This window comes from Olea europaea, unplaced genomic scaffold (genome assembly GCF_002742605.1).
Source record: "Olea europaea var. sylvestris unplaced genomic scaffold, O_europaea_v1 scaffold2388, whole genome shotgun sequence".
In the NCBI taxonomy this organism is placed as follows: Eukaryota; Viridiplantae; Streptophyta; class Magnoliopsida; order Lamiales; family Oleaceae; genus Olea; species Olea europaea.
In genome coordinates, this window is record NW_019242033.1 from 6494 (window position 1) to 32074 (window position 25581).

The window sequence follows — 25581 nt, forward strand, 5'->3', positions numbered from 1 at the left end:
AAAATGCATTTTTCTCTCTCTTCTTTTCAACCACACATTCTTTATTAAAATAATATTACACGTAAATCAAAAACATTTTTTTTTTCAACCACACATTTCCCATCAATTTACTATTCTAAAATACATTTTTACATAAAAATTGGTATCAAACACCCTCTAATAATAGATTTTTTCCCTGTGTGGAGTTAGAAGACATTGTGTTTTCAACAGTTAAGCAATGTAACTACGAGAAACAAACTGTTTTTGTAAAAACTATATTCAAAGCCAACAATGTATTCAAATTACAAAATCAAGTAAACATATCAACCACACATTTCCCATCAATTTACTATTCTAAAATACATTTTTACATAAAAATTGGTATCAAACACCCTCTAATAATAGATTTTTTCCCAGTGTGGAGTTAGAAGACATTGTGTTTTCAACAGTTAAGCAACGTAACTACGAGAAACAAACTGTTTTTGTAAAAACTATATTCAAAGCCAACAATGTATTCAAATTACAAAATCAAGTAAACATATCTGCATGCTGTTAATCTAGGCATGACTTATCCCGAAATCCTAACGCAAAATAAAGAAATAAAACCAACATAAAATCATAATAAACCAGCTACCATATGCATAGAGACCAGAAAATTTATGAAATTAGCTATTGAGGTTTGAAGAGCTCTCAACGACTCCGCTATGGTACAAGATTGAAACTCAGAAAAGAGTTTCAAGATATACATGAATAAATGATTTAGCCGATGAACCATATAGGAGACCGATTATTGCGTTGAGAGTTGTTAAACCAGAATAAGAAATGGTGGAAAGATTTGATGGTAATATCACAATTCCCCACTTTGAATTTTACAACTCAACAAAGATCACTAACAGACATATCTCTACAGAATTTATCGTAGATTCAGAAATTTCACTTGCAAAACAGATGTCTCGATTTGCCATATTTGTTAATTTTTTGCAGTGTGCCTCTTATTGCCAGGAGTTGCATAAATAGGTTAAAAAGAAGGCTCGTTAAACATAAAAATATATATATATAATAAAATAATAATGATAAAACAACCATGATTAGACTTGAGGGCTATTTCGTGTGAAATGTACAATTTTCTACACAAGAAGCTTTGCTGGTGTTTATCAACTTGATACAGAGAGAGAGAGAGAGAGAAAATATATGACATATTAATTCATACTTAACCATTATTGTGAATACGGAATAAAATTCATACTTAACCCCTCTTATTGCCAGGAGTTGCATAAATAGGTTAAAAAGAAGGCTCGTTAAACATAAAAATATATATATATAATAATAATAATAATGATAAAACAACCATGATTAGACTTGAGGGCTATTTCGTGTGAAATGTACAATTTTCTACACAAGAAGCTTTGCTGGTGTTTATCAACTTGATACAGAGAGAGAGAGAGAGAAAATATATGACATATTAATTCATACTTAACCATTATTGTGAATACGGAATAAAATTCATACTTAACCATTATTGTGAATTTGGAATAAAAATACCTCTGAAGAAGATTGACAAAAACATGACAGCCACCAATTGAATTGACTTGTTCAAGAAAAGAAGCTAGCACTTGTTTCTGAGAAACAGTACGAATGATCATATGCAAGATATCTTCAATGCATGCCATATCTAAGCTGGTTTCGAAAAAAGCAACGAGTGCTCTTACATCTGACACCAGAATATGCTCCCTGCACACAAAAAAATAAATCTAAAACTTCAAGATTTCATACGGTTAAGGAGCAACCTTTAAATATTATACAACCAAGCAATCTGGATTTAATTGTTAAATTTTTACAATCAAGCAACTCTGTCTAACTGACGACACGTCAAGCACACCGGGATGCATATGTGGATAGTAGCCATCATTGACCACAGGTGTGTGAATACATTAAGAATACCAACTCCCTTAAGCATTGAAAAATAAAAAAATAAAATAAAATAAAATAATTAGAAAATGATAGAATTGAAAATATGACAGGAAATGGAAAAAGAGAGAGATGAAAATTTTGAGATGGGAAGGGTCAGGTTTCTCGTCACGAAATCTAAGAGGCAGATTGAAAGCGATGATGAAAAGACATGGTCGTAGTTGTGACCTGTCCAAGTTGAGAATGGCGTCTGGAATTGTTTACAAGTGCATTGGGAAGATATTATGTATTCCAAATTGAAAACAAACCCCAAAAACTATATCTGCTGGAAAAAACTTTACACCTAGCTAATAGAATGAATTACAAGGCTAACATTGGTTCCATGCCAGCGTCGAAACTGGTTAAAGTACAAAAAATCTGGTTGTGAACGGTTTTTTGAAGACAAGATTCTTCAACATGTAAATAATATACATGTGACGCTCTCTAGCACCTTAAAAAGCTTTTAAATCAAATGGTTTAACATGGTAATATAACAAAAAAATATCTTGGGCTCAAGTCTCGCCGCCACACATTTAATAAAATATTACACACGTCAGCATTAATTGGAAAAAGGGCACCCCAACTACGGTGAAGGGGCATGTTGAAGACAAATTTCAAATGATATACATGTGGCCCTCTCCAATTGATGCTTAAGCTTTTAGATTAAATGGTTGAACCTAACTAATTCACATAATCAAGAGTGGGCGGAAGCAGCAGAACTGAGAATCACCTCCGTTTCAAGTTCAAATATTGACATTTTTTTAAGCCAAAACACCAACACAGCCTCAGTGGATTTTCAAGCTCCAGAAAGGAAGGCTGTGGAAATTTGGATTCCCCGACCATATATAAAGTCAAAACTCAGAGAACAAGAGGAAGGGGGGGCATAAACTTGATCTCCCAGAAACAAAACTATACAACATATGAAGAATGAAATAAATGGAGAAGTACTTCCGACAAAGAATGCACGTGAGAAGCAAACTAACACCCTCTAATACTAGGAAGTCCATATATGTCAATCTATACAAGAGCCCGAAGTCATCGCGGGAGGTCAAGAGGTCCATACTCTGGATAATGGCGCTGGTTCCAACCCTTGGATGCAAATGTGTAATAATAGACGCTTCCATTTTGTGAGCAACAGGAAATGTAATGAGCTGTGGCTTCTGGTGATAGACTTAGCCATGGATGTGCATGCAACAGTTGGCTGCCATTTGCGATGGGGAGAATGGGAGGGAAATCAGAGGCTAATGGAATCTCAGTGGAGGCTGTAGATGCCAGAGGATGAGGATAAATGGCTTCTGCTAGCAGTTGCAATGAATGTAAGGTGGGTGGTGGTTGGATATTGAAGTAAGAGAAGGGAAAAAGGCAAAGATTTTATTTGATTTTACTTTATTTTGTAGCATTTAGGTAATTGTATCCTTTTAGAATATGCAGATGTGAGTGGCCTTTTCTCTCTTCTCTAAATTTTAGAGGCTCATTCAAGCAATTCTCATGTTGAATAAACTGGAAAGTCGCATTATAATTAGAATCAACTCTTTTAAGTTTCTGGTTTTTCCAAAAATTACCCAACATGAAGCTTGATATAAGTCACGCTAGAACTAAACAGCAGAATAGAAAAGCCACACAAAATAGAAAATAAGGTTTGCACGCATTTTACCTGAGACTCATTTCACCAAGACTCAGTAAAAGTAGACGAATTTTATGCATTTCTTCGTCGTTAAGCCTTTCTCCAGTGTTTTGGTTTATTGTAGCATGCAGATATGGTTTGCTTCTGAAAGCTGGATAGGATTTCGCAGTGTCACAGTGGAACTGTCGAATAATATCAAGAACACGAGGAAGCCTACACAGATCTTTTAGCAACCTCGGATCATTGTCAAATTGCTGGATAAGAAACATATACAGTTCGCGTTGCACTCGATAAACTGTGCTGAACCAGATAAGAGGGTTGAGAAAGATATTAGAAATAGCATCTTTCACCAGCATCTCAGACAAGCCTGGAGGTAAATAAAATAAATTAGACATCACATAAAGATTAGCACACACTTAACAAAAACTATATAATTAGGACAAGGCTTAGCATACCACCACTTCCAACAACATTAAACAAATGTTTTAGAGCTGAAAGAGTTTCCAAATTTAGTTGCTTGGGTGGAAATGATTGTAGCAAAAATCCCAGTATCGAGAACCCTGAAAGCAGAAGCATCTGCTGTTGATTGGCTAAATTCTCATCTAGAACAGATGCTATAAGCTCAATAATTTCAGCAGTTAAATGCTCCTTAGTTACAGGCGTGAGCAATGTCTGTCCAATTTGATCACTTTCATCATTTCCTTCCATATTAGAATGAGTGAGAAGAGGAAAAAACACAGATACACCCCCAACACAGTATATAATTTGTTGCAGAAGCCGTCGAGAACATAGCTGTGTACCAACGAATATAGTTGCTTCAGATACATTCTTATACAGCAGCGGTGACACATTAAATAATATACTGCCGTTACTTGCCTGGCCAAAAAATGAATACTTATGTTCATTTGTCACGTAAAACAGAAGTTATCCAGTAAACTGAAATGTTTATTAAAAGAAAGAAAAACCTGTGCATTAAGTCCAAAGATAATTTTCAGAGCGAGGCCATCTGTAGCATCAAGAACTCCACCAGATAAAGCACTATCCAAATGAACTGCAATTTCATTATCAAGGAAGGAATACATATAGCTTGGGCCTAACGAATAGATGCCCTGCACTACTTCGGAAGTGATGGGCTCATTGAACAAGTAAATGGGGCCAATCTGACCAAAAAATGGAGAAGAATCTTTGACAGGATGCATAACATTATCTTCCTCATAGAGGGGCAAATTGATCTTTGCGCCAATCATACAATCGGTGAAAGGATCATTAACTTTAGCATATCTGGAGTTAAATAATCAATTACGAAACATATGTTAGTTCTAAGAAGGACAATTACAAATTTTTCCCATTCCAAGTAATTGACATATTACCTGCACTTCTCTGAGGATACAAGAACACCATCCAAATAACATCTCAGTTGGCTTCCCCCTGAAAATGCTCTACCAATGGAATGGGTTAAACACAAGAAATGCCATTGCTTTCTGACAAGGTTGACATTGAGCGAGACACATTGACGCTTCTGATTAACTGACTGCAAATCAGACAAACAGGTCCATCAATTGTACGAAAACATCAGCAAATATCATGAGCTCATTCAGATGAATGACAGCAGTTGGATTTTACAATGTAAAAAATCAAACTCTGCAGAATTTATCCAGATACACGTTGTCGGGAAACTGACATCCACGAGTAGATGTGCAATAAAAGGTAAAAGAAACATTGTAGAACCTATCTTACCTCGTAGATTAACTTGTCCTTCAAAAGGAAAGCATAGCACCCTCGCCCATTTTCTGTGAGGAAACTGAAGAGCCCCATTGCTCCATTTATTGGAAAACTTTCTATTCTGAGCCAACAAGTAAATGAAAATCCCTTGTTTAGGGGCCACTGGATTGGCTTTCTGATTACAATGCCCTGCAAGTACAGGAAATTGAGAATCAAATACAAAAGCAGGAAAAATCAAGCACCAAAATTTCACTTTTTGGGGAAAATTTCAACTTCACATGGTAAAATTCTTGTATAGGTATGAAATAGGTAATCCATAATTACGCTACGAAGATGCAAAAGAAACCTCCAAAACATCGGCAAACCTCTTTTATGAATTGTCTTGGGAGTAAAAGCATATTTGCTATGTAACTCCAATTTATTCACTTAAGATCTTTTTTCTGGAAGACATTTACAGTAATAATACAACAAATGGAGGGTAATTTTCGGAATGCATATTATACAGAAACTTGTAGGACAATAAAAATCATATGAAATCTATAAACTTCAGAAAATCAATTTACTAAAAGATAATAACTTTCTTCATTCAGTATCATAGATATCTGAGAGACATTTAGGGCCCATAATAAAAGCCTATTATTTATTAAAAAAAAAAAAAAAAGAGAGAGAGAGAGAGAGCGTAGGCCAATTGCAAAAGCACCTTTCACCAAATAATCCTCTTTGATTATTGAGATTTGCAAAATAAAATAAAATAATTTTCTAAAAATGTTATAATTTGTTTCTATATGAAACTACAATGAAAGCATTAACAATGCAGGAAATAAATTGGAAAACTATTTCATCGGAATAAATCATCTAATGAAACACTAGTACTTGGGATCCTACTTCAAGGGTAAAATTACAGTAATGAAGATTGAGAAATTGTTGCATATGAAATATGCAATGTCTCAAGGTTTTAAATTTTCTAGTGAAATCTGGAGGACTAAACTCTATAATGATAACATATTCCAAATAATCTAATCTCTCTATTTTTTGAATATTACAACTAGACTTTCATGAAAATCACCAATCCAAGGTGTATCTTTGCAAAATTGATAGGTCAGTCGGTAATATCCAATGAACGGTTAAAATTTTAAGATAGCTTCAAGTTTATGAAGAACGTCATTGAACTTACAGAATCTATCCCATTGAGATCAAAGAAGGCTGTTGGTCCTTTCTCGTTTAGCATTGCTAACATGCTGGTTAACAGTAGTGAGAAATGCTGCTGCTGAGATCCCAATTTCTCACTGCGAAGTAGAGCAAATATAATAATCTAATCTCTCTATTTTTTGAATATTACAACTAGACTTTCATGAAAATCACCAATCCAAGGTGTATCTTTGCAAAATTGATAGGTCAGTCGGTAATATCCAATGAAGGGTTAAAATTTTAAGATAGCTTCAAGTTTATGAAGAACGTCATTGAACTTACAGAATCTATCCCATTGAGATCAAAGAAGGCTGTTGGTCCTTTCTCTTTTAGCATTGCTAACATGCTGGTTAACAGTAGTGAGAAATGCTGCTGCTGAGATCCCAATTTCTCACTGCGAAGTAGAGCAAATATTTTGCGAATATCCTTCCCAGATATGCTATGTCCACCAATTACCTGAATTAACTGGGCAATTTTCAAGACCATACTTTCATTATTTTCTAGTGAAAACCAATCAAGCAGAAAGTTAAGCATTCCTGCTCTAACACAAGATGCCCGATTTGATAGCGAATCTTTTAGTAGCTGAAGAAAGACATTTAGCCCATGATGCCGCAATGAGTCACTGCTCTGCCCAATTTACCAAATGACAAGATTAATTATTCAGAGCGAATTTAAACATTATCTCGAGAAGATAAAAAAATCACATTCTAACTGATCAAGGACCAAAAGTAACCAACCTTCTGCAGAACACTTAGATACAGCAAGATCACATCTTCATTCTGAATGGAAAAGAACCAAAACTATGTAAGAAGCATATCTACACAAATTTACTGAGACATTGAAAACTAAATCAAATATGAAATGCACATCTGATTGCACATTTCCCCTGCTGATATCCCTTTCGGTTAAAGAGGATACCAGGGCAGACTACGAAAGAAGGTTTTGGAGCATTTTCGGGGCAAAAACATTTGACTAGTTAATGTTCAGTTTAAAGATACGCCATGCTAGAAACTCACCTTTATAACAGAGCTTGCTTTCGGATCAAATTTGCCATCAACCAGCATATCAAGCAGTACATTCAAAAGTGATTCACTCGGTTGCCACTGACAGAAATCCAGTAACAGACTCTGCAAAGTTTGATAACCCTTGCCAACAAGAGCTCTAAAAGCAACCTATAGAATTCAATGAGACAAATTGATGGAGCAAGAATTGTATATACCAATGTGCCTATTTGCACGGACCATCATGATAAGTCACATATAATGCAATATGAGATACATAAAAGACAAGATGAACAACTTATCAAGTAAAATGGCAACAGAGAACATTTTTCCAACTGATAACAATTATGAGGAGACATAGAATTGTGAGAAGTCTAAAAATCCCGCCTTTGTTCAAGAATAAGCAATGAAATTTATGCATGTGCACATTTATATGATTTGAGAAGAGGTGTCCTCAAACAAAGAAAAAAAATTATCATTAAAAGAATGCACGAAAGCACTAAAAATTTGAAGTCCTTTTTATAAAATGATTCATAAAAAATCTAGAACCTCTCCCGCCAAAGTCACCATGCAGTAGGAACCTAGGCACCTCAGGAGAGTTGTTTGCATTGAAAAAGAGGAGACTGAAATTCTACTCTGCCTCTTCATATCGCATAAACACAAGCATTATACATCATCAATGCACCAGACACAAATCATTAGTATTGACACCAAGAATCAAGGATGCTTGAATGCAAGTAGTTGATACTTGATATGCAAATGGAGTAAAATCACAAACTAGTAGAGGCTGCAAATGATAAGACAGTAGATGAAGAGATTGTTATTTAGACATTTGTTTACCAATCCAAATCAAGATATAGTCTACACAGTGAGTGGATAAATCACTCACGAGCTTGAGTGCAACTGTTCGCTGATCCTTCGAATTTGGTTACAGGTTCCTTAGTTAGTGATAGATCCCTCAAAATCTGGTTGACTTAATTCTGAGATTGCATATAAGTATTTGACAGGTTCCCATCCTTTTACAATTTCCTTTTCATTCCTATATATATGTTTCCTAACGAGTAGGGTAAAATATTTCACAGGAACTCTCCATGTAACATCTGTGTCCTATTCTTTGTGATGTGTGTCCTATTAAGACTGTAATTTTTCCACACAAGTGAACAAATGAATTTGTGTCTGTTCATGCACAAAATCTTTTTACTTTGGAAACTCAACGACAAATATCATTATCACCAAGAATTATGAGAATAGCATGGAGGGATTTTGCTTTTAAAGGTCAGCAGCAAAACAATGAAAATTCATCATTTATGCTTATTAGCCTCATCTAAGATTTAGAACCATACTATGTCTCTATTCTACAATAACCTTTCAAAGGCAGGACAGAGTAACTGCTCATTCCATCCAGAAGTGACAGCAAATTGACCAAAATAGCTAAGGACTATCAAAAACAAAATGATAAAATTAGGCACTTCGCAAACATTCTTTTGTCATCTATCTCATATCTTATTGTTCACAAAGATTCAGTCAATACAAGAATTAGATGACTCTCAATAGGAACAAACTATAAATTTGAGCTTATCTACTTCAATTTTCAAAATGTGGAAAACTTGATGATGTAAAATGTTAGGTTGATAAGCTAATAAATGTTTCGGTAGGGAATCTAATTTGACTTGGACAATGTTCTTCACAATAGATCTATAATCATCTGACGTGTCACCGACTTACCAGTTCACTGAAATCATATACACATTAGATGACTCTCAATAGGAACAAACTATAAATTTGAGCTTATCTACTTCAATTTTCAAAATGTGGAAAACTTGATGATGTAAAATGTTAGGTTGATAAGCTAATAAATGTTTCGGTAGGGAATCTAATTTGACTTGGACAATGTTCTTCACAATAGATCTATAATCATCTGACGTGTCACCGACTTACCAGTTCACTGAAATCATATACACGTAAATGAAAGCCAGAACTGCGCTTATATCGGGGAATAGGGAAGGGAAATGATCTGAGATAAATTTCTAGAATAATTAAAGAAAGGGCTGCGGCTGAATCATGGTTTCTGGTGCTCCAACATCATTAGGACAGAAAAGGAGAACAGTAGATTAGTAATATTTATGTCATATGCTTCAAAACCTTTATTTGCATCAAGCATAATTTCAAGTTTACAAATTGCCATCGTCACAAGAAGCAGAAAGGGGTTACCTTTGAGACATCATTCCTTGAAAGCAGGTATGTTAGTGTTTGAATGACATTTAGGACTAACTTCTCTCCATTTTCTGCATCAAGGTTCCCATTCAATAGAGACACGACATGCAAAAAGCATTCACCCTCTCGGAATAAAGATTGATAATGCTGGCATCAAGTAGCAATTATACAGGTCAAATTGCATTGACAGGACATGTTATAAAGAAATTCACATCAACGTGCAAAATTAAAATTTGCAAGGCTTATTTAAATACCAATTGATCTGTTAAGAGCAACTCTCTCATCCCAACCAATAAATCAATTGATAAATCAGCGAAATTCTTTACTCTTTCCTTCAAATGAGCGAAAGTCTCCAAGTATTTGGAGCATAAATATAACTTTGCTTTCTGGTCCTCCTCAGAAAATGGAACAATCTGCCATTTGGCAAAAAAGTTTTAAACATGTAACAGATACAATGGTGCTTCTGTGAAGAATGATAAAATAGCTAGAATATAATAATAATAATAATAGATAATAAAATTCAAACATAGCAAAAGCATACCTTCATAAGATCAAGAATATATTTAAGAATGTGATTTCTTAGACCTTCTTCCCAGAACAAGTCAAACATACAATCGATGCTAGTGGGACTATGCAAAATAGAAGCTTTTGAAGTATCTGAGACCGAGAAGTATTCTGCAAAAAGATCCATTAATGTTCCAATGCATTTGGACCAATTCTGAGTCGCCTCAGGAGAACAAGACATTTCGAAGCTTTGACAAAAAACCATTTCTCTGTTAGCCGTTTCCCCGTGTGGGCTTGCACTTTCAGGCCTTTTAGACTCATGTATCTGAATACATGCAACTTTGAGCATCCGAGGAACTGCATCAAGTGTCTTGAACGAAGAAACAGTTTTCTCTGGAGAAAGGTGCATTATTCGAAGAAGACTTTTCGCAAGAAGACAAGCAATATCAAGATTATAGGCAGAATGTTCAAGGGCATCCAACAACACAGTACATTCAGGCTGCCAAGACAGAAGTATATCGAGTAAGCAACCAGAAGAAACAGCAAAGAAGAAGCTACAAATGCTAAAATTAAGCTCATGAAGAAGCAACAGAGGAGCAATAATAGCAATCACAGCAAAAACAGAATCCCTGATGTTTACAATGTAGTAGTCCCTTTTTTATTTTTCCGTATAAAGAGGGGGAGGGAAGTTCTACCAACTGATAAACATGTGAATCATCAAAAAATAATTTTAAAAAACCTAGATTAAGCAAAAAATTGCTTCTTGCATGTAACAAGATAGCTACAGCGAAAGAAGCTTGTGACATAAAAGTAGTTTTGCTTCAAGAATATTTCATGCAATTTTCTGCGTTTTGTTAATAGTTTCACACCCTGATATGTAGCATTACTTATACCGAGACATCTTAACTCATTTAACACTTTTGGGGCCCTTGGCACAGCATCAGCAGAGGTAAAATATCACGTGCCATATTGTGTCAGAACTTCTAATTAAGTACAGTTCTCTAACATTTTTACATTTATTTAAACAATTGTCAACGTCACCAAAAGAAGGTATTCAAGGCTAGCATGGATTTCAAAATGCCCGCAAAAATGGTCTTTCATACCAAGTAAAATATTAGCACATATAGACATATATAAATTTTCTGCTTCAAAAGAAAACTAATGAAAGCTATAAAAATGCAAAGAAATAAAAGCCTCTCACCCTCAATTTCAATGTGTTCCTTTTTAGGAGGAAGAAAGGGTGTGTGGGACTTCCAAAGATGATATAAACTAAGTGTGTGTTAGAGCCAAATTATTTGGAAAGAATGTATTTTGGAATAGTCAATTGATTGAAAATATGTGGTTAAAAAATGAGAGAAATTTTGAAGTTGCGTGTAATATTATTTTATTGAAGAATGTGTGGTTGAAATAATGTTAAATTACTGTTTAAGAATTTATTTTTTTTTTTTTTTTTTTTTTTTTTTTAAAGAATGCGACTCAAACAGGGCCTAACTAAAGATTGAAATACTACACCAAGGATAAAAACTGACCAAAAAGCCTAGATGGTTAACAACATATAAGCCGCATAAGCTCGAATCAGGAGAATAACATTATCCTTATTAATAGAAGTGATTACTTTATAAATCTTGAAATGCATAATCAACTTATGATATTAACAAAACGTGTTATCCAACAAGCAGTGGAAATAGAAAGAATGTGAAGAATGCATAAACAAAACTCCATTAAAAATAGGGAAGATCAATCTCAGCAATTTAAAAGCATTAAATATCTAGCATCCGAAATACATTCAGATAATTTTACTCATTTTTAAGGGTGAGTTATAGACTGTAAGATGGTGTCTAGGTGGTTACATTTTCATATAATAATCCCAAAAAAATGAATAGACTAGACAACTATAACAAACTCAAATACCCATGAGGCCTTGAGGGGTGAATATCTCCGAAATTCAGAGAATAGGGATTGCTTACATCACACAGTGGCATGCTACAAAGCACTTCAAAACTCAGAACAAGAATCCTATCAGCAGGCACTGCAGTAATCACACATCCCTCAATACTATCATATATCTTTAAAGTTCACCGCCGACTGGTATTAATTTCAGTTCACGAGGACAGGTCAAGACACAAACAAAAGCTAAAACTGCATACCTTACCTACTAACCAGTTAAGACCACCAGCTTCCATAACTGAAATAACTGATTTCTGATGCCACAATAACATTGTTTCAGAAACTAGAGATTCCGCGGTAGTTGAAGTTTCACTTGATGTTTCACTACTTGTTACAAACAATTCCATATTGCTTCTATTCAAGGGAAACTTTTCTTCCGGGTATGAGTGCAAATCAATAAAGTTAGATATGACGGACACCACATAAACAAGAACCTTTTGCAAAATTCCAGTTTTCTCCACCATAGTATTTGACAAACTTTCATCTGCTGAAAGAGCACTGATAACGGTCTTAAGTTGGACAACAGCAGCTGAAAAAAAGCAGCTTGTGAGTCATGCATTAAGCATGTAATAATTCAAGGACAAAATGCTCTCTCCAGAAAAGGAACAAACACATCATAGCAACATACATAGGAAACAAGAAAGAAAATGACAGTACAATGAATAACTTTAAACCAGTTTGTTATTTTTAACATCTCTCGGTGAAATTCAATGTGAACCATAATCAAACATAGCTACATAACTTGGGAATCATAACCAAAAAACATTTTTCTTGTCAAACCAAAATATGAACAATGATGTCACCTGAAGGGAATCCGACACCTACTTAATGTGATCATTACATGTATCAAATGTGAGGATAAAGCAATGGACTTGACAGATGAAGCAGCGTCCAAAATCTATTAGCATTCTAGAAACAAAATTATAAACTCAAAATACGTGTGAAATAAATCCATGATGAACTTCAGTTAAAGAATAAGAATTAATGGTGAGAAAAATAGCACGGCAGACACATCAGCATGTTTAACAAATCCAACATAGTATCTGAACATATATGAATGAAAAATTTGAAACACTCAAAAATATATGTTTTGCATGGAAGCTGCAGAGAACACTAGGTCAGTCGTGTATTAGAGAAAGAAGCGAGTATGAACAAAATTAACTAACACCTAACATCAGTTTCCCTGCAGGAACTCCAACATTAAATTTCTGTGAACTCCCATGACATAAAAGATTGCTATTTAGTTTTTGAAAAAAAAAAAAAATTATTACGAATTGCAGAATTACTATAACTCAAGACAGCACACACACATACTCATGGCAATAGTGATGCCGAACAAACAAAAAGAGGAAAATGAAATTTATGAAATGAAATGAACAAAAAAAAAATATATATATATATATATATGTGTGTGTGTGTGTGTGTGTGTATTGTCCACAGATGGTAGTGTTAGGAACTCCACCTTTAAGAGAGAACTCTGAAGCAACATTAGTTACAAAAATAAAACACAAAAAGACTGACAGAATTAGCACACAGTAATTGTACCTTTCAGCAATGCTGTAAGCTTTTGAATGCCTCCATGGTAGCTGAATACTCTGCAGTTGTGCATGGATCGAGTCACAATGGTTAAAGCATCCAAGATGAGCCATGATTCGCTAGCCATGCTCAGACTTGTTGAAATACCCACTTGGTCTGCAGTTAAATTGCAGTATGATTGCATAAAAATAAAATTACTAGGAAAAATAATTGCCAATAACAGGGAAATTACAGAGAAGATATATCAAATGCAACCATGAAAATCATCAATTCGGGAGCTGAGGCCCAATATAAACAATTTAGAGACTCAACAAGATTAAGGAAAACAAAAATGCAATTCTTCCAAGATTCTAAGACCAGCTAAAGACAAAATTAGGGATAAATTTTCAAAGCTTAAATATGTCTAATATCACAGGAACCATATGTTTACTCAACTTATTTCAAAAAGGCACTCTTTTTTTTAATAGGTAATCAAATATTTTATCGATCAAGGATAATATACAGGAAGTGTATTATCAATTAATACAAGACAGAAACGACACGAAATTGAGCAACCCGTCTACACGAGTAATAGCCACGGCATTAAACCAAGTATACAGTATCAACTAAAACAATTCTTTCAAAAAGGCACTTGTACAGCCAATTAAACAAAATTAGCGAGATGATGAAGAATCGCATGAAAAACATGTTAAGAAAGGTGAATAGTAAGAAAGCAAATCAAGGGTAAGTGCATTAACATTATTGTCTCTTTGATAAGTAATTTAAAATTCCTATAGAATACCTCTGCACCTCATTTGAGTACAGCATGTGCTTTTGCAAATCAAGGGTATGTGACTAAACATTATAGTCTCTTTCATAAGTAATTTAAAATTCCTATTAGAATACCTCTACACCTCATTTGAGTACAGCGTGTGCTTTTGTAATAAGAAGCAGATTAAAGATGTACGAGCATAACAAAACGTGGACCTTAGAAGTTTACCTAGCTTTATTGACTAGGGGTGTCCCTATGACACAATCATCTTATCAGAATAGAGATTAATAGCATGAGATTATATTGTCAAATTGTATTGTTAGACAGTCAGAAGTAGGTTTAGAAATTAGAAGGAAGATGTATAAAATTGGCTTATAGCAGCGGGGTGTCAAACTATACACGATGGATGGATAAGGAACTAACCACAGACACGCTAAACACATAGCTTTTTTACAAAGCAGTATCCAGACACATTAGACACGTGTATTAAAATTATACACTTATAAATGTTAGATTTTTTATTCAATAAAATCAATTATTTTAATAATTTTATTTTGGAGGTGAAATCTTTTCAATAGGAGTGAAGATTTACTAACCAATGGTGAAAATGTTAATGTATCGGAAAATGTGTACATTCAGAATATACAGATTAAACATGAAATCCAACTATTGTCTCACAGACACAGTCGTTAATTATTTTGCACAAATAGTTTCATTATTATTTTCTTTTTAATTTTGTATTCCAAATTTACAACGGATATAGGACATGTCCCAGTGTGTTCAAGGAGTGTCAGTGTCCATATTGGACATGGACACGACACCAAAGAAATCTTCGCGCTTCCTAGCAATGTATGTTTAATACATAAATTTTCTGTTGAATTTCTCGACTATTCATAATTAAATAATTTTCAGGTCAAATACGAGATATAGTAACAGGGGTAATATTAAGCGTACACCTAACATAGGATACAGCAGGTAATCAAATAAATAGATGAGGACTGGTCATTAAGGGTGTGGAGTACCAATCCCATGGAAACCAGTCTGACAACCGCAAATTAACTCAGTCATTGAACAGAGGGTATTTAAAAAATTGATGACCCTGTTCCACCTTTGGATACCCTAGATGTAAGCCCAAGGACAGTTATGATTGTATATTATCTGTGAAATACTATGTGAGGATAAAGCAATGGACTTGACAGATGAAGCAGCGTCCAAAATCTATTAGCATTCTAGAAACAAAATTATAAACTCAAAATACGTGTGAAATAAATCCATGATGAACTTCAGTTAAAGAATAAGAATTAATGGTGAGAAAAATAGCACGGCAGACACATCAGCATGTTTAACAAATCCAACATAGTATCTGAACATATATGAATGAAAAATTTGAAACACTCAAAAATATATGTTTTGCATGGAAGCTGCAGAGAACACTAGGTCAGTCGTGTATTAGAGAAAGAAGCGAGTATGAACAAAATTAACTAACACCTAACATCAGTTTCCCTGCAGGAACTCCAACATTAAATTTCTGTGAACTCCCATGACATAAAAGATTGCTATTTAGTTTTTGAAAAAAAAAAAAATTATTACGAATTGCAGAATTACTATAACTCAAGACAGCGCACACACATACTCGTGGCAATAGTGATGCCGAACAAACAAAAAGAGGAAAATGAAATTTATGAAATGAAATGAACAAAAATATATATATGTGTGTGTGTGTGTGTGTGTGTATTGTCCACAGATGGTAGTGTTAGGAACTCCACCTTTAAGAGAGAACTCTGAAGCAACATTAGTTACAAAAATAAAACACAAAAAGACTGACAGAATTAGCACACAGTAATTGTACCTTTCAGCAATGCTGTAAGCTTTTGAATGCCTCCATGGTAGCTGAATACTCTGCAGTTGTGCATGGATCGAGTCACAATGGTTAAAGCATCCAAGATGAGCCATGATTCGCTAGCCATGCTCAGACTTGTTGAAATACCCACTTGGTCTGCAGTTAAATTGCAGTATGATTGCATAAAAATAAAATTACTAGGAAAAATAATTGCCAATAACAGGGAAATTACAGAGAAGATATATCAAATGCAACCATGAAAATCATCAATTCGGGAGCTGAGGCCCAATATAAACAATTTAGAGACTCAACAAGATTAAGGAAAACAAAAATGCAATTCTTCCAAGATTCTAAGACCAGCTAAAGACAAAATTAGGGATAAATTTTCAAAGCTTAAATATGTCTAATATCACAGGAACCATATGTTTACTCAACTTATTTCAAAAAGGCACTCTTTTTTTTAATAGGTAATCAAATATTTTATCGATCAAGGATAATATACAGGAAGTGTATTATCAATTAATACAAGACAGAAACGACACGAAATTGAGCAACCCGTCTACACGAGTAATAGCCACGGCATTAAACCAAGTATACAGTATCAACTAAAACAATTCTTTCAAAAAGGCACTTGTACAGCCAATTAAACAAAATTAGCGAGATGATGAAGAATCGCATGAAAAACATGTTAAGAAAGGTGAATAGTAAGAAAGCCAATCAAGGGTAAGTGCATTAACATTATTGTCTCTTTGATAAGTAATTTAAAATTCCTATAGAATACCTCTGCACCTCATTTGAGTACAGCATGTGCTTTTGCAAATCAAGGGTATGTGACTAAACATTATAGTCTCTTTCATAAGTAATTTAAAATTCCTATTAGAATACCTCTACACCTCATTTGAGTACAGCATGTGCTTTTGTAATAAGAAGCAGATTAAAGATGTACGAGCATAACAAAACGTGGACCTTAGAAGTTTACCTAGCTTTATTGACTAGGGGTGTCCCTATGACACAATCATCTTATCAGAATAGAGATTAATAGCATGAGATTATATTGTCAAATTGTATTGTTAGACAGTCAGAAGTAGGTTTAGAAATTAGAAGGAAGATGTATAAAATTGGCTTATAGCAGCGGGGTGTCAAACTATACACGATGGATGGATAAGGAACTAACCACAGACACGCTAAACACATAGCTTTTTTACAAAGCAGTATCCAGACACATTAGACACGTGTATTAAAATTATACACTTATAAATGTTAGATTTTTTATTCAATAAAATCAATTATTTTAATAATTTTATTTTGGAGGTGAAATCTTTTCAATAGGAGTGAAGATTTACTAACCAATGGTGAAAATGTTAATGTATCGGAAAATGTGTACATTCAGAATATACAGATTAAACATGAAATCCAACTATTGTCTCACAGACACAGTCGTTAATTATTTTGCACAAATAGTTTCATTATTATTTTCTTTTTAATTTTGTATTCCAAATTTACAACGGATATAGGACATGTCCCAGTGTGTTCAAGGAGTGTCAGTGTCCATATTGGACATGGACACGACACCAAAGAAATCTTCGCGCTTCCTAGCAATGTATGTTTAATACATAAATTTTCTGTTGAATTTCTCGACTATTCATAATTAAATAATTTTCAGGTCAAATACGAGATATAGTAACAGGGGTAATATTAAGCGTACACCTAACATAGGATACAGCAGGTAATCAAATAAATAGATGAGGACTGGTCATTAAGGGTGTGGAGTACCAATCCCATGGAAACCAGTCTGACAACCGCAAATTAACTCAGTCATTGAACAGAGGGTATTTAAAAAATTGATGACCCTGTTCCACCTTTGGATACCCTAGATGTAAGCCCAAGGACAGTTATGATTGTATATTATCTGTGAAATACTCATTAGGGCTAGGCTTCAACAGCCAAAGTAACCAAAAGACTGGAACATTAATAAAGTGAAAGAGCCAGAGAAAAGTATTGTAAACAAGAGAGGAGTAAAATTAAATGCAGTTTGCAACTCTATAACTCAAAACTATCAACTAATAGTTCCAACTTACTGTCAGAAAGCAATGCTGTTATTTGTGCAACTCCTTCTATCAAGACCAATATAATTTCAGAAGGGTGACCAAAATAGCATCCGATCACCTTATCATCAACCTGTTGTGAATACTCCACAAAGGAAACGTGGGAAGCATCTTCAGGAGATTGGCCCATATTTACCGGTACCCAATTCCGGTATGTAATCAAAAAATGCTTGAGAAAAATATTGAGTAACTTCCTCTTTTCTGCCTGGACATGAAGGGGAAAATGAGCAGAAAATATAAGAAATCCCACATATTCAAAAATACACAAAAACAAGAAGCAATCACAAAGAAAGGCATTTCATCTATTGCATCATGAGTTAACCAGCAAACCAGGCTAACTGCCGATTGTGCAATGGCTGGTATTTGGTGAAAGATGAACACGAAAGCAACTGAAAGTGTCAAACGGCTTAAAGTAAAGCAACACGCGTTAATGCTCAAATTTTTTAATTATCAAATTCTACCCATTGTCAAGACTCTGTACGTGTTTCTTAGTCTCTCTATCATTCTTGACGTGTCTCCAAAATGCTCATATTTCGTTTTTTTACTGTTTCTCACGGCATCATCTCTTGTATAGCATCATGCCCATGTTTCAAGATGATAACGATGTTATTCAGCTGTTTGTTCGGTGTAGTGTGGTCTGATGGCTGTTACTAGGTCCATTTAGATTGAAAAGAGCACTAGAATCTTTCAAGATTGTCAATCTACTCCCCTATGCATGTGAGATAGATAGGTTCTTCTCTCTTCATTATGAGCAAAGAAAGCTTGATCTTCTAGGGATGGCAACGGGGATCGGAGCCCTGATCCCTGCTTAAGGCAGGGCAGCGCAAGGCACGGGGAAATCCCCCACCCCATTTACTGCCCCTTTTATATATATTTTTTATTTTTTCTATAAATTCTAGGGCAATATGGGGATTTGGCTAACGGGCTTGGGTGATTGGTTCGTGTTTAGGCATAAAAAATTTGAGCTAAAGTAATTTTGAACAAATTTTGAATTTCGTTTACAAATAACAAGATAAAAGGGCAGGGTAGCCAAACCCCGTCCCATCTGGGCAGGGCAAAGCGGGCTTGAATTTTCCAGGTCAAATTGCTAACCCTAGTTACTTCAATTGTGAAGCTTTACCTGTTCAACACAGAGTTGAGGTTATTCATTATATTGATTTTACATTTCTTTTACTTATGCAATTGCTAAGTCCGATTTTCAACTCATGTACCATTGTCTTATTATCAATAACTTTTTTTTCCCCATCAAACAAGATATCCACATCATTTTGGCATATGGTTCTTTCATGCAAGGGAAGGAAGGAGTGGATTATGTGAAACATGCATGCGGTTTTTATTGATCTAAAAAAACCTATAAGACGGTACCTTGGTTAGTACTATGATGTGCGCTAGAGAGAGAATTTCTATTAGACACGTCAATATTATTAAGAACATGTACAATGGAGCAATCACAAATGTGAGATCTAGTTGTTGTAGTAGTACAGATTCCCCCTATCACTCTAGAGTTGTATCAAGGTTGTAGCGTCATGGACGAGCTTACTATATATATTCAAGATGTCTTCAATGTATATTATTCATTGGTGCATAAAATTAGCCGATAAGACAAAAGAGGAGTTAAATTGTCGGTCACAAGTTTGAATCACATAGGACATGCTGCATAAGGATGGCAACAGGTCAGGACGCTCCCATCCCTGCCCCGATTCATGCTTAAGGTGGGATAGGGCAGAGGGGAATGGGGAAATCTCCAATCTACCCTTTTTGTATTTTTTGTTTTTTATGTAAATCCTTACGTATTTGGGAACTATGCTAATAGACTTAGGTAATTGGTTTGGATTTAGACAAAAGAAAGTTGGACTAAAGTAAATTTAAACAAACTATGAACTTTTAAATAACTAATAATTCGAGCGGGGAACCCGCAGACAAACCCTGCCCCCAGAAACTGCCATCGTCCCGGCAGGGCAGAGCATGGTGATGCTCATATTTGGAGGTTCAAATTAGCATCATTAAGTTGCATCGCGGAGTATATTAAAATATAAATGTCTTAGGTTAAGTAAAACTAGAACGGAATACATGAAAGTCTCATCTAATAGTCTCATGAGTGCGGATAATAATGGGTTACTAGAGAGGATGACGTTCCAAAAGGTGATCGTTTCAGGTATCTAAGTTTGATTATTAGTGAGGACTAAGGGATTGAAGATGATGTAATGCATTGCATTACAGAGGATTGGATAAAATGGATGTGATACAGAAATTTCACTAATGTTAAAAGGCTAGTTGTATGGAGTAGAGATTAAATAAGCCATACTTTACGATTGAGTGTTAAGTTGTTAACGGCCAGGAACATCTTACAAGGGATGTAGCGGAAGTAAGGATGATAAGATGGATGCGAGATAATACTAGAATGGATAAGATAAGCAAAGAGATTAATCAAACAAGGACTAACGGATGACTGCTTCAATGGAATTGAGACATGCTTTATGCCAACATTAAAGGCTCCAATTCTAAAGATGGGCATGAGGGGGACTAGTATGTGCTCTAGAGTGAAAGCTTTATTTTCTACAGTACTTAAGAGGTTGGCTGCTCTTATTAATTGCACAAGCTATGGCATCTCTCACCACACACAGTATCTGCATGCAGCACAACCTAATCTTCCATGATCACCTTATCTTGTGAGCTGTTGTGCATCAGAAATATAAAATAGATTGCTTAAAATCCCATTCAACGAACTTGTTCCTTTCAATATCCAAAAGATGTTCATCATCAAGTAATGAGGTTTCAATTTAAGTTGAAAGTCAAGACTTGTAGCTATGTGCTATAATAAGGATTTCGTGGTGTATTTTTGTGGGTTACTCCAAATTGCGCCAGGAATGTACTATTTTCATGGTTTCATATGTGCACAGGCAGCCACCAATTTCGATGAATCTGGTTAGCAATCATACAACATGATTAATGAGGAAGAGCGGTTGTGCAGAAAATCTGCACAACAGATAGTCAGGGGATTTTAAAATAAAGGCAATTTAAAGTCAATATTTCAGAATGGGATATGCAATAAAGTCACAACCAACTGCGTTAAGTTTTTCTAATCTAAAACAATCTACAAGATAACAACAAAGAGAATAAACAGTTAAAAAATAAAAATCTCTTATATATACCTTATTGGCTGCATGATCGTATCTTCCCCATAAAGTATTCAAAATTGCCTCATCACCAACCTCACTGCAGAAGTTAAAATTGGAAATGTCAATCTATTGAGACAAATCATTTTATTTTTTGAATTGAAGCTTTAAAGTAAAAGGCTTGTAAGCAAGCAAATGCTACATTCTTCAACCAACATTTGTCATTACCATCAGTAAGACGAGTAAATACAACTGTTCCTAACAATGCCAGTGAAGCTACTGCCTTCATACAGGCTTTCAATAAATACCATGTGCATTAAAATGTGAACTCATAAATTTTGCAGGCATTAAAAATCTAAACACATTGATTTTGCAGCTGTAAGGCTTCTTTCCATTGATAGTGAGAATATTAGTGTCAGAGATAACAAGTGCATAACCAAATAAGTCAAAGGGTACAATTCAAAGCTTAACAGAGAACTAACACTCAAATGGGTAGTTGCTATACTTGGAACATGACCAACCATCAAGCACAATAAAGTATTACGCATATCTTAGGTTAGAGGTTCAAGGTCATAGAGTAGAGTTTTCTGGAGCAGCATGAGTGGTCATCAGTGACGTATAATCAGCGGCCCACATAGCGCACGCCCAATGATGCAATATAGAGAGAGAAGAGCAAAAGGAAGGAAAGAAAATTGTAAATGAATTCTTGCAGTGCATGGGGGCATCTGGTCTTGCATGCACATGTGCTTTTTTGTTAAACCTATAAGTTGCTGAAATTATAATGTGATAGAAATGAGTGATAGATGAGTGAGTAGTAGTAGTGAGTCTATGAAATGTGTGGTTAAGTTTTACTCTGACTATTATTTATAAGGAAATTATAATGTTTCCAAAACATGCACATATACACCCACCCCAGACACGGGCATTTCTTTGCTGGTTTTTCTTAGGCATACTTGTGGATAAAATTATAAGTTGCTGAAATTATAATGACTATACATTGTGATGCTGCAAATAGTTGCTGCAGTGTACTTCATGAGCTTCATTCAATTGGATTTTCGAAGAAGCCAGTTTGCTTTGGCAAGGTAAGATGGGTATGGACTATAATACTCGGACTCGAGTACGTTTATGTATCTAAGTGTCGGATTTTTTATTTTTTAAAATTTAAGGTACGGGGAAATGGTAAAAGAGTCCAAATTTAAGACACGAATACGTGGGTACGTCTTTCGAATTTCAATTTTTCTTTAATTTTTTTTCTATATTCATAGATACCATGAAGGATACTTTTAATTATTTTTAATTATTTTCTAAACGGTAGCCAAGATTTGGGGCTTCTTTATATGTGTGGTAAAATGATAAAATGAGATTAATTTTGTGCATATTATTCAGTCACAAAATAGATGCCTTTATAGGCTAGTACAAATCTTACAATAAAGGAAACATATAAAATATTGCTACAAGATCCCTGATTATGCTCTAACTATTCAATCCCTGATTACGCTCTAATAATTCCCATAGAATCAGGAATTAGTATCTTAAGATTTACAATAATTTACAACTAAAAAAGGAAACTAATTATTTTCCACAATATGATACTGGGCCTCCTATCCTGAGCCCATTTCATTTAATAAACAGTACCTAGGGGAACTTGACCCCGATCCTCTATGAAAAGCTATCTCTCTTACTGGGCCTCCACATCTTGAGCCCATTTCATTAACCTGACCCAAATCCTCCAATAAAACCCTATTTCTTTATTCCATCATCTCATTTCACTACTACCCCGCAGACTTCTTCCCATCCAACATAGAGAAGCCGAAATTGGTCGTATAATCCAAGCATAGCGTAAGGAAGCAGGATTTGTATTCAAGTCCCACACCCATCATCAAAAGAGTTCTTCCCAAATGCATTCTCTAGTGTGGGCGAGCGCGCGACTCATTTTTTTCCTGTGACGCCGTCGTGGACAGCCTTCTAGATTTTCGTGTCCAGTTGATTTTTGCCGTGTCCGTCCCATATGCTATACCTTTATCCTTGTCATGTAGTGTCGGGTCGGGTTGACACAAATACTCCGACCGGAATGAAGAGTCCAAGCATCACAGGGCATAAAAGAGTTTGACAATCCTTATTTTTCTTTTGAAAGAAGATAGCACAAAGTTTCTGAAATATGGCATAGGGCCAAGTTTTCATGTGTTTATGTGTACAAGTGATTCATAGATAATGAGTTCAAACACCGACCTCTCACAATAGTAATGGTAGATTCGTGGACAAGGCAAATGAGAATACAATAAGAAATCCGTCAACTTGATTGGGATATGACATGGAAACCCTTGACTAATATATATAAAAGAAAAGCTAGAAAGACTTTTAATTTCTACAAACTAAGAACCCCTTATATTACTGATACAACTGAATGAGTAGATTTGACATATTTCCATGACCTTCATAAAATCAAGACATCGTATGATAGAATGATCAAAATGCAAGGTAACCTAGGTCACAGTCACAGAATTCCATTTATCAGAATTTGGATGGTCAGCATATACATCTTGGGTGTTGCTCTTGATCTATAGAACCATAAGAATAATTGGAAAACTGTCCTTGATCAAAAAGAAAAATAGTAGAGTTGCTCACAATATCAACTGTCAGGCTCTCAAATGTACAAACGAAAATGAAGTTAATGGTTGACACACACAAAAGCAGTGGTAGAACATTGAAACAAAGAAGTGAATGATCGCAAAATAGTTTAGCAGCTCAAAGAGGGGTTTTGACTGTCCTAAATGGTTTTGGACTGAAATCAAAGAATTTAGAAGAACTTCATCTGTCCAATGACCCAGATTAGACGCATGAAGCAGCTTGAGTGAATAGTTCATCAAGACTAAACACCTTTAAATTAAGTATTCTGCTGGCCCAAGGAAAAACCTGACAAGCTTGTAATTACATCAAGAATTAGCATTAGGCGAAGAATCCACTAAGAGTCGACCTGTGTCCAGCAAAATAGTTCATTCGCACCAATTTCCCTTAGGAGGAATTTATTAAGCTTCAGTTTGACTAATTTATAAATGGTTAAACTTTATTTTCAATCACATTCCAATGGAACACAAGTTGTACCCACTTATCCAACACTCATTTCTATCTATTTATAAATTAAACCATTTATAACTTTTTACCAAATGGAGGCTAAATGAATTGACAAGCACATCGATAGAGCATGAAAAGTCCTCCAAACTGAGTAAGGAAAAGAATAAACAAGGTCACTCAATCCCTTTCCTCTACATGAATGATCTGGCTTAAAAGACCAATATTTCGGATTTCAAAAAGACGGATCAAAGAAACAGCTCGTCTTGACATACAATCGTATGAGGCAACATTAATACATTTGAACTTTAATGTAGCCATCATGTTGAACTCAAAACGATCATTTCAATCACTAACAGACCATTAAATTAATGAAAAATAGATTTCCTTTTCAAGATATAAAAGCTTTGTCGCTAACAATCAAGTGCACAAGACTCAATTTTGGCCAAACGTATCAGTTTTCCTTCTCTAGACGCACTTTAGCTTGAAAGCTCTAACAGAATTGTTATTCGGATTCAATACATTCAAGTTAATTAGCATAAGATAAAGACAAAATGTATATAAGAAAACTTTTAAGAACCTGAACAGAATAATTGGCGTAGGTAGAGAAAATCCCCTGGAACCGGATTCTCCACTCTGTCCACTTGAAGTCCTCCTAAGAAGGTCAGCTACACCCTTAACTATGTTCATCCTTCCCCAAGACATAAAGATTGCAAGGCCACTACGTATTCAGCAGCCAATTATGCATATACAAGCCGTGATTCCCATTCACCATCACTTTCTCCAAATTGATAATCCTTTTCCCACCTAGCAGAGAACAAAGATTATAAAAATAATGATCTTGAATTTCGGTAAATGATTATTAGTGAAACATGATACACTTGCAAAAGAAATACTCATAAGAATGAAAACGCTTATTGATGGAACTTTGACATACTTCTTAGCCTACCAAAAAGAAAGCCTTATCCAGAACATTATTTTGAGGAAAAAATTACATCACAAACAAAATTAAACAAAGAAATTTATCAAAAGGAATAA

The 25581-nt window shown here is 34.9% G+C and overlaps 2 protein-coding genes across 2 annotated transcripts in view; both read right to left on the reverse strand.

The window, feature by feature from the left end:
* Positions 1–25369, reverse strand: part of LOC111381866 (BEACH domain-containing protein B-like) — a 31509-nt gene extending 6140 nt beyond the window's left edge. The window contains exons 1-19 of the mRNA XM_023005710.1: positions 25124–25369; positions 21511–21574; positions 18332–18563; positions 16263–16409; positions 13672–13818; positions 12332–12655; positions 12091–12208; positions 10217–10808; positions 9930–10088; positions 9673–9822; positions 7477–7632; positions 7198–7239; positions 6743–7087; positions 5288–5461; positions 4921–5081; positions 4516–4831; positions 4006–4426; positions 3581–3917; positions 1284–1710 (exon numbers count right to left, since the gene is read on the reverse strand). Coding sequence (XP_022861478.1) covers positions 1284–1710; positions 3581–3917; positions 4006–4426; positions 4516–4831; positions 4921–5081; positions 5288–5461; positions 6743–7087; positions 7198–7239; positions 7477–7632; positions 9673–9822; positions 9930–10088; positions 10217–10808; positions 12091–12208; positions 12332–12655; positions 13672–13818; positions 16263–16409; positions 18332–18563; positions 21511–21574; positions 25124–25248 — 4437 coding nt within the window. The 5' untranslated portion in view covers positions 25249–25369. The remainder of the gene's footprint in view (positions 1–1283; positions 1711–3580; positions 3918–4005; positions 4427–4515; positions 4832–4920; positions 5082–5287; positions 5462–6742; positions 7088–7197; positions 7240–7476; positions 7633–9672; positions 9823–9929; positions 10089–10216; positions 10809–12090; positions 12209–12331; positions 12656–13671; positions 13819–16262; positions 16410–18331; positions 18564–21510; positions 21575–25123) is intronic.
* On the reverse strand, positions 11656–13909 carry LOC111381867. Its single transcript, XM_023005711.1, has 3 exons — positions 13672–13909; positions 12332–12655; positions 11656–12208 (listed from the first exon to the last, which is right to left on the reverse strand). The coding sequence occupies exons 1-3, from the start codon at positions 13844–13846 to the stop codon at positions 12072–12074; spliced, it is 636 nt and encodes a 211-aa protein (XP_022861479.1). The 5' UTR covers positions 13847–13909; the 3' UTR covers positions 11656–12071.
* Positions 25370–25581: the final 212 nt, after the last annotated feature.